The 18,614-nt window shown below is 26.9% G+C and overlaps 1 protein-coding gene across 1 annotated transcript in view; it reads right to left on the reverse strand.

The window, feature by feature from the left end:
• Positions 1–18,614, reverse strand: part of LOC114133080 (discoidin domain-containing receptor 2) — a 239,687-nt gene that overhangs the window by 182,349 nt on the left and 38,724 nt on the right. Inside the window, exon 2 of the mRNA XM_050197794.1 lies at positions 16,220–16,470. Coding sequence (XP_050053751.1) covers positions 16,220–16,319 — 100 coding nt within the window. The 5' untranslated portion in view covers positions 16,320–16,470. The remainder of the gene's footprint in view (positions 1–16,219; positions 16,471–18,614) is intronic.

Genomic DNA, 18,614 nt, shown 5'->3' on the forward strand with positions numbered 1-18,614 from the left:
AGTATTATGACAAACAGTTCAAACCCCCCTCTATGTTTTGAACACAAAAAAGGGTGACACCGACCGGAAATTATGAGACTCCCAAATATATAGAATTCTATACACTCGATTAGCGAATATGTCACGGCACTGTACAAGTCTTTGCACGCATTCGCGAACTGCAACGTTAAAATGATTTGATACTTTAATCAAAAAAATTAACATTATAGTAGACATATCAAAAACGTCCCGTAACTAACTTATTTTCTCAGGTTGGTTAACAAATGCTCTGAAAATAATCATAGTTAAATAACTAAAAGTTACTAGTTTTAATATTGATTTTGATACAATATTTAAAAAAAAAAATCGCCAAATAATTTACCATAAATAAGTGAGAGGGGGTCTTATTTGAAAAACTGGGATTTGTATTACATTACTTTAAGGTATAGAACAATCTTTTTGTGCAAAATATCTTAACAATTTTGAAATATGGAACTAAATATGTATATTTAAACTTTAACTTCAAAAAATCAGAGTTTAAATAAATAAATCATTAAAATGGAATGAGTATAAGCTTTGTTGAATCACGTTAAACAATACCTAGGAGTTATAGTAGGTGCTTACCAAAAATTTTTAGGAGATGTATCATTTTATCATGAGCAATTGTCGCCCGTTGGACGTTAGTACAATGTGCAATAAGTGATTGGTACTGAACATCGATTTCAAACGATGCTGTGCCGTCACCAAAATAAATGATTGTTGTTACTATTCATACACTCGTAATTTCTGTTTCCGTTTTTCGCACTGTGTCGTATACATAATATTTGTTTTGATTCAGTACTTCCGCTTTCGTAAGTAATGGTGCATAGTGTGAAATCGGTTTTATGATATTGAGAACCCGTGAGCCACATATCATAAATATATACCTATATATATATATATATATATATATATATATATAATCTTAAAATTAACACAACCACAATATTATTCCTAATATTTTGGAAACTATAGGAAAAAACCAGTATGCATAATACTTGTAGATAGGTGACGAACTTACTAGTAAGTACCAAATTGTTTTAGGATTAACGTGTTTACGTTAAAAATATTATTACAAAAAAAACAAAAATAACAAAAAAACTAAAAATCCGTACGAACTTATATAGAATTTAAGAAAAACTTAAACTTAGAATTTTTAGTAATCTTCTGAAAATGTAAAATTTATATTTATGATTTATGATTATCTCTATGTTGGTATACCATACAGATAAAATTTATTTATTTATTTATCATCGTTTTGGACATAATAAGTTTAATAATTATATATTTTTATATAAATAATGAAAGGAATAAAAAGTAAAAAATACTGTACATTAGTTATGAGTGGGTCATTATCATGAGTGTGTTCACTTTGAATTCAATGATATATCTTGTATACGAAAACCTATTCTGAGCGGAGACAGTATATCACTGAGTTTATTTTGTGATATGGTTTTTGATATAGTAATAAATGTTTAATTAATTTAATTTCAAGTATTACAGTAGGTTGATACATTTTTCCGAAAATATTCCAATCGTTATTTATATTTAATTATTATAACAATATATTATATATTTTATACCATATCGCTCTACTCATAAAATATAAAACAATAGAATAACAGTGATGTGAGTGTTTTAGTTTTTAATAGCACTCAAAAGCTACGTATTCCATTTTTTATTTCTAATAATTACTGCAGGTTTGATGTTGATTTTGATGTTATATTAAATACACATACACTATAATAACAATTACAATTTACGAACCCAATTATTCAAATATGTACATATTATTTAAATACATCGATGGGTTCAATAATGCATGAAATTCAATTTGTTTACACGGTTCGATGAAAATGTTTTAATATAAATAGTAATTTTATTTAATCTGGGGTCCAGCAGACTACGGCAAAGATGTGGTAAATATAATACTTTTCAACGTGTGCATAATGATAATAATAATAATATACAGACAACAGAAATATCGTACAATATAGATATACCAGTTTTCAATTGCACACATTTATAATATTATATAATATATAACATAGTACCTAAATTAAATTCTGTGACGATCAATTTTATTCCGATATATATATATACATATCTACGTTTGATTTTTCAAACGGCTTATTGTTTCGCAATAGTGACCAATGAGCGTATACTAATGTGAATATTAGCGTAAAATAATATATATAAAACGAATCCCGTCAAAAGGGCTTCTGGCATTAACAAAACGTTGGTGAAATATAATATACACATATTACACACATTTTTTTTCTATCCGATATAACTCGCTTCAGTACAAAAGGCCGATCGAAAAGGATAAATTTATACTAGTATATACAATGTAATAAAATATAAAATATTCGTTTCTATTTGTATATATATGTCGGTGTAACACAGAAACCAATCCAACCTGCATTGTTAAACAATTATACTTAGCCGTCATTTTTTTTTTTTTTTTGTTATTTGAAACTAAAACACAATGCACCGGCTAAAAGGGTTGTAATTATGTTGTCGCCTCTGGATGACCGGCGCCGCCGATCTGTCATTGACGACAATGACGAGCGCCACCGTGCACCAGACAGGATTCGATTAATAATAATATTATAATATTTTCAGGGCAGATAAGTTGTCATACTTGTGACATGTTTTATTCGTATGGCTAAATCAGCCATGCAAGAGTTGTGCTAAATCAATAGTTAAAATCACATTGATATCACATTATGTTACTGTAACGACTGTGCCTATAATAGTATTACAAGGCAATCTCAAAATTGTATCTATTTAACCATTATCTATTCAGAAAATTTCGTAGTAATTTTTATTGGAAAAATGTTTTTTATTCCATTGTTTGTATGAAAAATATGGTTAAAATAATTGTTTATACGTGAATGTTTTTTGTTACTTATATATACATATATAATAGCTAGTATGTATTATTAAGATGTGAAATTTAATTTTAAAAATCTGTAATTGATGGAACTTTATATTAAGTTTCGTTTTTCAGTTTTCTAATATATTATATTATTAATATTGATTTAAATTTTTTCTCCTGAATACAATCGCTTTATCGCTTTATTGTTAAGTTTATGCTCATCGAACATTTTAAAAGCATATTTCCGTAATACAAATAATATTATTTATTATTATAAACGTATTTTTATCTTTAGTTTATAGAAGCGTAACAGTACATGTTTATTAAAGTAAAGTATTGTGGCTTCGCTTAGTTTTTTTTTCAAATATATGACATTTTTATATTTTGTATTGATCTATTATGCCATTTATCATGACTGGAAAGTTTCGTGTTTCAATACCTAATACTCGTGCTTCTCCCTCATCCATTCATATAATATTATGCAAGTGCACGTGCTCTCCCCTTAATAACGTGATTATTATAATTAATCGATTACGCTGTTTGGCTTCTTAAAGTACCCTCAGATAGAAGAAGTACACTTGAAATTTATTCTAGCTTCGATTTTCCATCGACCTACATTAATTCGTTATTTTATATTTTGTTTTATTATTATTCGTTATATATTATACGAGTATATTATTGTATACTATAATAGGAACATCGCATATATTTATTATTATTCATCCGTTAGTAGGTACGACAGTCCTCGTTGTGTTTTTCTTTATATTATATTCAATGTCAGCAAAGTTGATTACATATTTATTATAATTACATATAGCACATAAGGTCGATCACATATCAAATTATAGATGATGCAGAAAATATATTGTAATTTACTCTGTTTGTGCAAACGGCGATGGATATTGATATTTTGACAATTAATTATTGATTAGACCAGTTACAACTCTTATAGCGCCTAATACATTTTTATTAACAACAATAGTATTTTGTGCTTATGAATAATTATTATTAAAGAAATATTTGTATGATTTGACTAATGTAAAGAAACTGTATTGGTATACCTACCTACGTATATATAATAACTTGTCATCGACAATTTACTGGAGTGACGATCTTCAGCCAAAATCGCTAGACGACCAGAGAATCACCGAATGAAATTACATTACACAATATTTCTGTATGTAGGTACTTTATTCTATCGTAATATCGTGATTCGTGGTCGCTGTGTAATGGTCATACTGCCCTTTGGATGAGGCGTTCGGGGGCGTTTGGGAGGGTGTCTTATAAATGCGAGCAGTTCTGCAAAATAGGTTCGCATAATGTACACGAATGCGTATAAAACATATTGTATTAACATTATATTCGTCCATAACGGCGCCCTCCGCGATATTGCTTATTGTGTTAGAAAACCCCGAGTGCCCATAACGGCGCGGTGTCGGAAAACGCATGTATTGCATATTCCAATACATTGATCTGGGTTTTTACTTTTTTTTTTCTTAAGCCATTTACTGTTGATCCCGCAGGCCATAGCTACTATAGTTATTAGATACCGCTATTAAAAGAATGGACTTCTGCAGATATGTTTTTGGTAAAATACGGTGTTTGAAACTATATTATAAGGTCTAAACTACCGATAACTAAAACATCACAATTATATTATAAGTATAAGTAATGCATGACTAACCTTTCATAAACAATACGACTTAACACGTTGGTTTGAATTTTTTTTTAAATAATTATAATAATAATAAACTTAAAATGAAGCAACAAAATAAATTCAAACTAAATTAAATTAAAATATTATACATATATTGCATAATCCGAGAATTTTATCAAGGAGAACTGAATCCTAAATATTGATCAAGAATATAACATATATGATACTTACTAATATTTGTCTTTATGTTGAAAAGTGACTAGGTATCTTCTCAATTCGCGGAGAAAATAATATTATAATAATAACAGGGCATATACCTATCATAATAATATTATAATTAAACAAATTTAATTTACCGACCTTTAGACTCTCCTCTCTCACAACTTCTCATTGCTAGGACCAAAATCATCAAACATTATTTAAGCTGTAAAATTCTTAAAAACTATCAACTTATTTACAAAATCTATTTTTTTAATACTCATAAGTATACGAAAAAAATAATGTAAATAAATAATTTAACTAATGGTTGCATTTTGGATCTCTATTTACGACTTATTATGTGTCACCAAAGTAAATTTAACGATAAAGTTTAAGAGAAATGCACGTCAGTCACGCTTGGAGCTGATAACAAACATATTATTGCTATTATCATTACAATTGTCTTTGAATGGTCGATATCATAGTACTATACGTAATAAGTTCAACTGATGTAGTAAATATATTATATAATATATTGTTGTAGGCACCGTCGTAGCTGACGCCTTATACGCGCGTGCGTTCCCCCCCGAAAATTATCGCCGAGTGCCCAGAAAAACACGAAAAACCGTTTAGAAAAGGCGACGTAATGACGTTACATAATCTCTGTTTTAGCGATGCTCTCACGTAACGTGGGCAATTCAATAAGATTTATGATGTGCGACCGTGTGTGTGTGTATTTATAACTGACATGTATACTGAAGATACCTTTTTACCTAATTTTCACAGATAACTTTTGTTTTAAAATTTGAAAAATTTAATGAACTATGATATGATATTTGTATAACTAGGTACTTATTATTAAAATATATTTTTGTGAAAAAATGTGTTTAAGTATGTTAGTGATTCCATATTTTTCCTTAAATAATAGCATTGTTAAATTGATTTAAGACTAAAGTATCCTAATCAAAATTTTTTCTTGAAACAAAAAACTTTTCGAAAAACTTTTATAAATAAAAATATCGCTTATACATGGAAATTATTTTAATATTAAACATTCGTAATATCTTAAAAAGTATTCATTTTTTTAAAATGTATTTTTGTATAATTTGAATTAGTATAAAATATTTTTTTTAAATAAAACTTTCTATCAATACATTGTTTTTATTTTTTCGAATTACAGAATATATTATTTTTAATTTCATATTCTTAATAAAAATAGTTTTCTAAAATTGTCAATTTTAAACTATTAGTTAATTAATAATTAGTTGTAAGTGTTACAACATATACCTAAGTACTAAAAAGTTTTAAAAGCAAAGTAGTGAACCGTCAATTTTTCCAACAACTTATTTAAACTTTAAATTCTCATAAATGATAACGCAAGTTGTACAGATTTATTATAAATAACATATTTTAATAAAAGTTAAAAAAAATAAATGATAAATAAGTTTAATTAAATAAAGTTTATTTTTTATTAATCACTCGATTGTTTATTATTATATATTATTCAAATTTTGTAGAAAAATGTATCTGAATAATATTACTAGTACTAAATAATGATATTTAATAAACAAGCTAACTCCTGCTATTCCATTTCTATTTAATTGTGTTATAATAAACTCATGGTTTAATCATCAATTCAAGTATATAATATGTATTTACAAATATTTTTTTAAAATTGTTTACATAAAAAATAATATTACTATACAAAAACATATTACCACACCCCATTATAAAATAAAATGAATAATTCTCGGGATCACATGTCTGCGTGCGTGTTTTGACTTTATACGTAAATATTTGCAGAGTGTGACACGTAGAAAACGGCGATAAAATATCACGAGGTATTTAGAGCTGATCGTTCTCACTAATCACACGTTTTATAATTGCATTATATAATTACGGAAAACACATGAGATGACATTTTTGAATTAAATTTACGCGTAAAAAAAAGTTAATTTTACATTCTAATATAGATATTATATCCAAAAAGTAATTTTTTGTTTACTATATTACTCGCAATATTAATATTGAAATTCTAAAATAACCTTATGGGTCTTAAGCAGTATCACAGTAATAACGCTTAATAATATAATGCATTTAGTAAAATTATATTCAGTGTTTGAATTAAGAGAAAGAGGTATGCATTTTTTAGTTAAAAAATACTCCAGTACATCTCACTTTAATTTTTCAAATTATATGAATTATATATGGCATTATTTCTTTGGGGATTTGTATTACTCTGTTGCGTCTTTTTAGTATTTTGTTTATCTTAAGCATTTGATAGATAAAACAATATGAAAACAATAAATTTTTTACATTTTCAAAGACACATTATTCGAAGAAAAATATAACAGAAAACTGTATTACAACATTCAAATGGTGCAATTTCTCTTGTGTACCGTTTTATTATTACTACTTACAAAATTATTAATTAGTAATTTATCAGAACCATCCAAATGCATTAGGAAAAAGACAAGAATAATTCAATATGTATACGTCGATTTGCAAATAATGCCATAATAAGCAGGTCAGTTCTGCAGTAGATAATTGATTAAATATTGAAATGTATTGGAGAAAAAAAATTCAAAAAAATATACTTTAACAAATATACCTATGTTGTTTATTAGTTAAAACTGTTATTCTTAAGAACTACATTAGAAACAAATTGTTAAAAAATAATGGAAAAATGGAAAATCTACTTTCTAGTTTTCAGTAATGGGTAATATATTTTTTTATTTTTTATAACAAGATAACACATATTATTATTACTTACGACTTACGAGTTATAAAGAATCATCTATTACATTGGAAAACATGAATTAATTAGTTTTATTAACAAGTTTTTGACAAATTGGTAAGAATACTTTTATAAGTAAGTACCGACTGAGTACCTACACATTATATAAATTATAAATATGTAATATGTACTATGTAGATATATATTATAGAATATAGAATATAAATATACATTATACAATATAAATGCAGTATAAATTTCATATTTATAATTATATGCATCAAATATACAATATTTTTGACCTAGTTTTCATACATAATTCCATACATACTTTTTACTTGCAATGGCCGTGTGTTGAAAAGTAACATAAATACAAACGAATATTCGTAAAATAAAATAAAAACTACTAAATTATTCATATTTGATATGAGTGTAGTTAGTATATGAAAAACGCCCTTTTTCCACCTAGGCATGAATCGTAGTAATGAAATCAAAATTATGTAACTGGTATAAAAAAAAACATAACATATACGCCATACAAACAACCAAAACTACACGAATCAACAAAGATAACTAAAAAAAATTGTTAATAATTTCAAGTGTAAAAATGTCTGTTATTAAATAGAAAGTATTTTTTAATAAATTTGTTTTTCTTGACTCTGTGCATTTTACTGCGTATATGTATGTATATTAATGTATAAAGGGATAAGGAATGTTTTTATATCGTTATGTTGGAAATTCATTCAATTGGAAAACTCATCACGAAAATCACATTCTTGGTATCTGCAATTATGAATTTTGCCTGACACGAAATCAAAATATATAAAATATGCTATCATACTAGATGAAAAGAATTAATTAATTTCAAACACACATGATTACACCAATAAACAAATAGTCACAAAATTAAAGAATAAAGATACAAATGTCATAACTAATAAGTTTACTGCATTATAAAATACATTTATATCATTACACTGATCAAAAACAATTATTAAGCCTACTTAAATATTTTTTGAAATTGAATTAGATCAATATTTTGTGTATTATATTGCATTTAAATATTACAAATATTACAATAAATTCAAAAAACAAAATTTCAACTTATTATTGAACCTTTTAATAATAAACATATAATTATTATAGTTCATGTTGAATAGGAGTATGTCTTATATGCGTTTTAACTTTTAACTTTTATTTGGTAATAAAAATAAAGTAAGTATTTCAACTGGATTTTTTTTAAACAATTTTTCTTTGTTTATAAAATAAAAATAAAAAAGGAACATGTAAGCTACACACGAAAGATTCAATGTATTCCGGTAGAAGTAAATGACTTAAGTAATATACATTTTAAAGTACGTTTAAAAGCTCTCTGGAATGGCACAGGTCGTTACGGGTAATGAATATATGGAAAGACGACAAGAGTTTTGAGGTATGATAATAAAAGTATAGTAAGAGTTTTGCGTAAATGGTGACAAAGAGAAACCAACAATAAGGCGCGGTTGTATATGATTAAAAAGGTCAAGAATAATAATTGTTAACAATCGTAGTAGGCGCATTATTTGAAATTTCAAAGACGGCGAATTATAAGAATGAGATAACTTTTCACTCAAATAACGTTTTAAAATGTCCAATACACATCATAAATCGTATACAGTACTGTCCAACTAAAATTATTCCATAAAAAATATATTATATAATTGTACAAGTTACTTGTTTAACAACAATAATTAATACTTATTATTTCAAAAATTAAAATATTAACTTTTATTATCTTTTATATAGAATTTTTTTTTTTTTTGAGTAATAAATGCAATTCTAATACTGTATTAATTGGCTATTGATAAAACTACTGCAATATCTGTTTTTCATTTGCAAGTTGCAATCCCTAAAGTTAATTTTTATAAAAAATAAAAGTTGAATGTTTATTGAATAATAAATAACGTGCAATGACAACTTTTTTTTTTTGTAGATAAAACTATAAAATTATTGAAGTGTGTATGAGTACTTTACAAAACTTCGCTCAACACTCCATTCTGTCTAAAATTTAAGCTTTTATTAGCAATAAATATATATTTTTAAGTTAGTGAAATAATAAAAAAAATAGTATACCTATTTATATTTTTTAATTAAAATTATAGGTTATTGTTGATTAGAATAAAAATATATAATTAATTATAGGTGTATATTAATTAGTTTTATGTAATTCAACAATTAATATAATATTGTTAAAAAAAATTATAGCAATTAAATTTCAAAAATATTTATTCTTTTCGACGAACGTATTAAACATATGATAACATCTAAAATAATTTATATAACTCCTATAATAAATAGTGTACTAATGAATAAAATATTTCCTGTAATTATTTATTAAATGAACACAATAATTAATAATAACCATACTATAAAGGTACCTATTACTTAGTCTACATATTATTATCTAATGTTATTATTATAATACATTTTAGTAAAAATGATGTTGATGATGAATTAAAAATGTATATTAGATTATTAAAACTATTGTAGATCATATTGTATATTATGATTTTACGTACGGCATACTGTACTCTAGCTACACAATATACACATGCATAATTTTTGAATATTTTAAAAAAAATATTTTATAGTACATTCAAATTTGTTTTTATATCATATACATTACTTTTATAATAATTAATATTAAAGTATTAATTAACTGTAAATATATGTATATATATATTTATTTCTATATGGGGTTTATACTTCAAGCGCATACTTATGTCTTTATTTGGTGCATATTTTAATGACGTTTAGGACTGGACCTCAAAACCCTGCTAATTAATGTTTGTTTGGTCCATTTTTTATTTTATTTTTTTTTTTATTATTATTATTATTCCCGGTTGTCACTCGAAATGTCCACCATTATTATTTCATGCCATTATAAAAAGATCCGTATAGCAACACCACTATTATTATGTATTTTATCCATTCAAAATACCTGAGCAAACGACTTTAATAACGCAAACAAAAATTAATATAACCTACCCAGCGAAAATAAGTCACTCGTATAGTTGCAGCAATAGCAGGATACCGTGGTTTCATTATAAAATATGTATAAAGAATGGCTGAAGTTTATGGCGATAAATACAGGCAACAATTTTAAAAGCCGTTATTCAATCCTTTTTTTCCTAAAAAAATCTCCTGGTTTTATTATTATTATTATTATTATTATTATTATTTTTTTTCTTTTTTACACTCTAAACTTCACCAAATAAATTTTCCGTTTATCACCGGGCACACAAAATGTGCGAACTTAACGGAACGCGCGGTAAAAGTTGGCCGTTGTCCAAAGGTATATCCATGTAAAGTCTCACCAAACAGTTCGGGGAGGATAGGCCCTGTATAATGAGCATTTTTTTTTCGACACTCGAGCATATTATACATCTATTTATATATATTTATATTTTTTTTCTCTGGACTCCCCGGTGGATAGGATTAACCAAATGCCTTGTCGACGAACAAAAACGTTATTTTCTAGGTTACCCAGGGCGTTTAATACCACGCAGCAACGCCGTGTATAATTTAATTCCCAGTGCTCCGGAAACTGTTTGCGCTCGTATATACACGTCGTTAAAAACTCTAGGCTTTTGCAGGAGGAGACTTTTTGAAAAGTTCACTGAGTGGAATTCTTTTATTTTTAATGTCCTCCGGAAACAGTCAAGCAATAATGATTAGTGACACAAAAGGAATAGAAAGCAGAGAGGGTCGCTGGATTTATATACAATATTATCGAGTAAAATGGAAATATAATAGCAAAAAAATTTAAAAGCCTTTCTGACTATTTTTTTTTTTCGTTGTTGATGAGGTTTTTAAGGATTTGTTTTTCTACTATTTCTGTTTTATCCCACTGTCGATTGCACAAGCGTTGAAAAGCCGACGTCAGTGAGTTGAAATCTAAAGATACCTACTCAACTCACTCCGGAAACAGTAATTACATTTGACCGTTGAGATGCAATTATGCTGGAAGTACAAGCCTACTCTACTAATACTACTACTATTACAACAACAACAACAACGACGACGGCGACGACGACGACGAGTCAAGGGGATGATAAAGTGTAGTGGTAGGGATTATTTTCGGAGGGTATACTCGCGCGTGGACCAATATTTAATTACTGAAAGGCTTTACTGTAGACAAACGGCGCAATCAGACTGAAATCTCCCGAACACAATCATCATTATTTTATATCCATCGTTCGGTGACCGTAGTTTCTCTCGGCCATCGATCGACGTCACAGTTGATGTCATTCCGAATGATGGCCGGAGGTTTTGAAAAGTCTATTTCGATAACATCTCTTCCGTGATACTTATAATATATTACATACAATAGTGTCAGAAACCTGAGTTTAATGTTTGGCAACCAGAGGGTTAATACTATTGTTCGCGATAACAGTTGTACTGTGTAGTGGGGAAAAAATGGCGAACAGGTGTGCAATACTGCAGTGTGTTGCGGCGCTCTGATGGCTGACACGCACGTGCCAAAATCGATTACATTGTAGATAATATACCTACGTTTATCGAATACCCCAAATTATATAAAATTAGATAAGAGCGCAGCAAACATTACAAATTATGTTTAAAAAAAAAATTTATATTAATTTTCAACATGAAAATTATCATTCTTAATATATTATTGACATATAATTAACTTTTTATAAACATTCCTAATTTAAGATTATAATATTTAATCGAGTATAATTATACATTTATACAAACTATTATACATAGCCATAATATTTTTAAATTAATCGTAAACGTATTTATTCTACAATGTACAAATAGATAAATATAGTATTTTAAGAAATAATATATTAATCTATTTGTACATTGTAGAATAATAATTAAAATCATACATGATAATAAAAGTCGTATACTTTTAATGAGTCACATACTATATTACACGAATTTTCAATGCATTACCTAATACATACATACTATAACAGTGGTGCTTAAAAAACATACAACATAAGGAATAGAATTCATCTAAAATATAATTTTCTTTTATTATTCGTTAAAAATGTGTTTTTGATAAATTAAAATAAAATTTAAATCCTACACAAAAGTATAAGAAACATATTAAAACAAACTACTTCATCTAAATTTAGATATTAAAAACTTTCATTGTGAAAAAAAAACTCTAATATATAATATAGATAATAACCCTACTGCATTTGACGCTTATGAGAACAAATAGAAAATAATAATTCTATTGTACAGTAATATGAATGAATCTTTATAATTAATTTCACATGACTGAATATAAAAAGAATATTACGAATTATTACTGTGAATATACCTAAACAGTATCATAACATTACAAGAACTGGGATTAAGGTCGAGGCGAATTCACTATATTCGCAATGCGAAAATCAGCTAAGAAAACGATGTTTCCAGTTCAGAGTACTACAACAGTAGTAAACAATGTCACATAGATTAAATTTCGTTCGAAACGTTCAGTGGTATATAATATTGGTATAATATAGAGGATTTCATCGTCTAGAGGCTTTTCACCTACGAGGATGACGGGACGAAAACACAATACGTACATACGTAGCCGTCTGTGTTGATGGCAAAGGTGGTGTTAGAGGAGGTGAACTGGCAGAAGAGTGTGCGTGCGCGTGGAAGATTTAGTCAGAGAGAAAATAAATGGAGTAAGGAACACGACCAATTCGACACGTCTAGAACGAGAGAAAGAGAGAGAGAGTGTGAGAAAGAGAGGGAATGAGAAAATTCTTTCCACACCGTGAACGATTTTTCAAAACACCCTTCGACGTCTGCCGGATGGAGGAGAGAAAAAAACGGCAACAACGACCAACAACAACAACAAAATGTTGCCGTAGAAGGTTTGTATAATAGGCGGTGTGGCACGAATAGACCGGAATGGAATGGAATGGAAAACGTCGACGAGAGTGTTTGGTGAGAGTGTGGCATGTAGGTAGGGGAGGGCGAAACTGTTGGATTCGACAAGAGCTGTAAATATACGAACGGGCGTCCGCGGCGGTCTCGCTGTCAAATTCAGAGAAGTGTTTAAGGCGGTAAAATAGGCAATCGATAAGGGTGACGGGGCGGGGTTCCTACAATAATATTTTCTTTCTCCTTATATTTCACCCGGTTCGAAATCCATTTGTCCCGCCAACGTGCCGCCTAAACTTCACTGCGTCTACCTATACACAACATTATATCGATAAACCCCGGATATGCGGTTGTGCAATGATGCACTTAGGATGCAATCAGAAACGTGTCTAGCACAAAGTTGTAACGATATTATATTATAATACAATAATATACCGAATAGACAGTCATACGTGCGTCTTTTCTATTCCATAAGACCGATTATATTTCATATTATTCGTGTGTATGCTTACATGCTATTTTAATCAGCGTTTATTAACCTAACGGGTAAATACAGCATGTTTCGATGCTTTAATTGTGTCCGTTTTATGATGAACTATACTAATTCATATCCATAAACAAAATAATTTGTATCCAACGGTCTGAACAGTAACCCCAGCTGGGATTTCCCCTGCTGAGCTTATCATGTGTAATTAAAGAAATTAAAAAATATATTATATTACCATTCATCGCGAATCATGACTTACGACAATATTATTATTATTATTCTATAAATGTTTTCGCTAATAATAACATAATTATATTACTTATTTCCAACACTAATTTGATCAAATACCAACGTATTTGAGTAATAAAAGATGAAAATGCATAGGTAACATTCTAATGTTTATTATTTTGTTTGATTCTCAAAAAAATTTAAAGTCTGTTATATTACAACTTTTCTTTTCAAGTATAATATAAGTACACTACTTACTTTTTAAAAACAATATAGAAAAAAATAGTTTTGATTCTGTTATTAAACTTTGTTTTACAATCTTTCATCAATAACTTATAGTTAATTCAAGCAAATAATAACCTACTAAAAAATGTTAGATTTAAAACATCGAATATTAATTCTGTGATGAGTTTATTATTATTTATATTTTTTAATTGTTTTAACAGTAACCATAAATTTTAGTCCCAAATATCTGGCAATAATTAAATGAAGGATGTGGGTAGTTAGAAATGAAATTGTATGGAGTACATAACATTGTGAAAATGTCATAGTATAAGGTAATTTAATTTTCAAAATATTATTTATCCATAAGTCAAGATTCTATCGAAATACTCTACTGAGAAATGTCTGTTTAAAAGCATTTGTTTTATAATTATTCTAAGTACTAAGTAGGAATTTTGTGTGACAATTCGTATATAATACGACTATACACACGCATACGTAATAAACGTGACTGATAAATATTATATTAAATAAATAAATTACAAACAGTAACATTTTTATTAATACATTTATGCATTCGGGTATATTAAGAGATTCTCGTGTTTTCATAGACAGGTTAATGGAATACGAAGTCAGATCAAATTTCGCATGCTAATACGTTTTTATTGTTCCATTGCGTGTTTCGGTAGTACTTTTTTTTTTTTTTAATTTTGGAAAATATACTGTACACATACTTTTGCATGTAGAATGACGTACCTGAACTCAAAACACGCAAATCTAATCATCTGAAATATTATAACTTTTATTCATACGATTGTTATTATATTTTTGATATATATTATTTCTATTTCTATTGTGTATACATAATATATTATTTATAGTATATAATATATACACTATACAGTATACCTACATATTATAACAATGATAATATGCTTATTTTTAGAATTATAAGTATTTATAAATGTTGTATTGATACGTAAATATCAAGAGTATACTCTGTATGTACGTCAAGTTTGATGTACATGGGATATTTTTATTTTTAAAACTCAATATAATTGTTTTTTCAACGATGTATTTTTATATTTATTTGTTTTTTTATCAAAAAGTTTCATACTCGATACCTTACTAAAATATTAGACACAGATGGTATACTTTATGGATGTCATTTTTAAAATTTCCAAATATATTTCCAGAAAATTTTAATAAAAAGCCATCAAAGGGAATTCTACAAGGAGTGCCAAGTTGGTTAGATTTCCACCGGGAAGAAAAACTTTTAGAATAATATTACAACTTGAAATTTTTTCTGATTGATTATATCAAAATTTTTTTAATTTATAACTATTTTAGAATTTTTGACTACTACTAAAGCTTTTAAAAAATTTGCATTTTTATATCAATAAAAATAGAAAATATATAATCAATAAACACTTTAATTAAAAAAATGTATTAATTTGAATAATTTGATATATATTTTAATCAAAATTAATAAAACCTCAAATATTAATTTTAATATTAATAATTTCCTAACATTATAATAGTTTTACTATACATACACAAATAGATACTTAGTTAACTTTAATCGATTTATATGATTGTTTAAAATTTCAATAATTTTCTGCAGCATTGACAACTTATTTAATCAATTAAAACAGAAAGCTGTGAATAAATAAACATATACAACGGTTTTAGTTAATCACAATAATGTAAATTTATGTAGTGCTAATGGCCATGTCATTAAAGCAAAATAAAGATCAATCAAAAGCTTTAAAGTCTTATAGTTTTACTTGGGCTATTGAAATACATAAAATTTAATTTTTAAATAAAAATATTATTTGAATAATATTTAAAACAATTTTCATAGTAATAATAATAATAAAAATATGAATCACTTACGATAACTGAATGAATTGGCAGGTCCCAGCCGGTACGCAAGTAACAATACAAGAACCACAAACCACTGCATTGTATATCGCAAACCTGTCCTCACGATCATTTTTGAAAAATAAAACAGTTCGTTTTATCGCATCGATATGAATCGATATTGGAAAACATATCCGCCATATTGTCTATGCCCGACAGTGTAGGTAGAAAGAAAACCGCTTATCGAAAAACATTTAAACATGGCTTGCGCAAGTTGAAAAAACCTAAAAAAAAATATAAATATATTAATAATAATAAATTGTTAATTAATCTTTAACTATCTTCTAGATGGATTTATTTTTACTGTCAACGATCAGTGATAGGTACATTAACGTGAATAAATGAAAACATCTCTACTTTTCGAATTCAATGACCCCGAAGGAATAGAACTGACCCGCTCGAATCCCAAAACACCGGTATATTAATATGTTCACTATCAATACCTAAGTATGTGTCAAATATGTATGACACACGAGTTATATGTTAAGTTTAAAAAGCAGCTTATATATTTTGTCATATAGGCATTCTGAAGTGAATCAATATCACCATGACTACTGTTCGAAGATCATGATGGTCAAAGGTTATATAACAATACAAACACAGGTAAATATGATCATATTTTCTATATTACAATTTCTACACTATACTAGGTCCGTGGTATCTTTCACTTTGGTGTCTTTTCGGTTACAGATTGCATTCTAGACATACCCCAAGAGGTCGTTGAGCGCAAATGTAACAAAAGAAAGGAAGGTTTTGTTACCATTATATCTGTACGTCATGTAAGAAAATATTTTACACAAGACATTTTATAAGAAGCATATCAAATTCACAAGGTTTGACAACAAAAGCAAACATACATTTTTTGGTAGGAATTTTCTCATAACTTTAAATTTGTTAATACGAGTAAAAGACACCTTCTACTTATCCCATATCTACTTATAAATTACTATATATCTTTAAGTAATTATAAAATTTAAAGTTTACATATTATAGTTATATTAATCTTGTTACTTTTCATTTAAAGTGTCTTCCATTTGTATAAGGACACCAAACATCAGATGAAGTATCTTAACACATTATAATCTACATTATTCAAATTAAAAAAGTGTAATGTAAACAACTTTTTTAACTGGTTTACACAATCTTTACAAATATAATAATCATAAGTTATATTTACAGAACGGTTTAACATTGAAAATACTGATTTAGAGACCATACACTTACAACATTTCTGTGGTTTTAGATAACAGTAATAAATGAAAACAATGAATAAAAACTATAGAACTAAATATTTTTAGAAAACATTTTAAATTAAAATTCATAATAATATTTTTTTTTTTTTTTTGTTGTTGTTGTTATTTTCAGAAAATTAAAAACAAACGAAAAAAATAATATTATTTCATATTATTGTATTCTAAGATTTGGAATTTATTTCTTTAAAAATCTATTTAACACAATTATTTGCCTAAGATAATTAAATAACATACAACATATTTTTTATTTGTTTATTCCTAATGTATAATTTATTCTCAATAATATTTAATATTGTAGTGATGCGATAAATAGACTCACAAAGATTCAATATTTAAAGAATAAAGTAAGACGGTAGAAGAACATTAAACAGTCACAACTCATGTTAGACTTTATTTGAATTTAATTTAAATAGGTTAATGAAAAAAAAAAGTAATTTAGCTTCAGTTAAAGTACCATAAACTTTGAATAAAAATCATTATTATCTTAGTATATACTTAAATTTAAAATAATAAACCAAAAATAATTATTTGGCTTTTTTTTGTTGTTTTCGAAAACCCATTTTTATTTAGTATTACATGCGGGCTGATTTTTTTTTCAAATCTTTTTTTTTACACTTTAGGTAAACATAATAATAAATATGTATACATATAAACATACATATAATCAAAATAAATGTAAAAAGGAAGATACGCACAAGGTATTCCCAAAAGACGTTTTCTTCGTATTTTAATCAAAACCAGAGCAAAACACGTTGTTATACTATAAAGTATTTCTCCCTCGCCCCACGTGTTACTCATATATTTTTAACAATTCCATTTCTAGAGCTATGTCACCGAGTAGGTACCTTTTGTAGCTAGAAATCAAGGATATTTTACGGTACACATTGACATTATTGTGGATTTATTGAAAAAAAATTGCATTATAAAAATGAAATAGGTGATAAATTGAATATTTTTAAAATTTAAATAGATTAAATCAAGTAAGAAAAATTATTTATACAAATTTTACATTCAAGATTTATAATTTACTTAATAAATCAAGCAATATACAATAAACATATCAATAACATTCAACTAAAATTCAACAGAATTTATGATTAAAAAAAAAATAAACA

The sequence above is a fragment of the Aphis gossypii genome, chromosome 1 (genome assembly GCF_020184175.1).
Source record: "Aphis gossypii isolate Hap1 chromosome 1, ASM2018417v2, whole genome shotgun sequence".
NCBI lineage: Eukaryota > Metazoa > Arthropoda > Insecta > Hemiptera > Aphididae > Aphis > Aphis gossypii.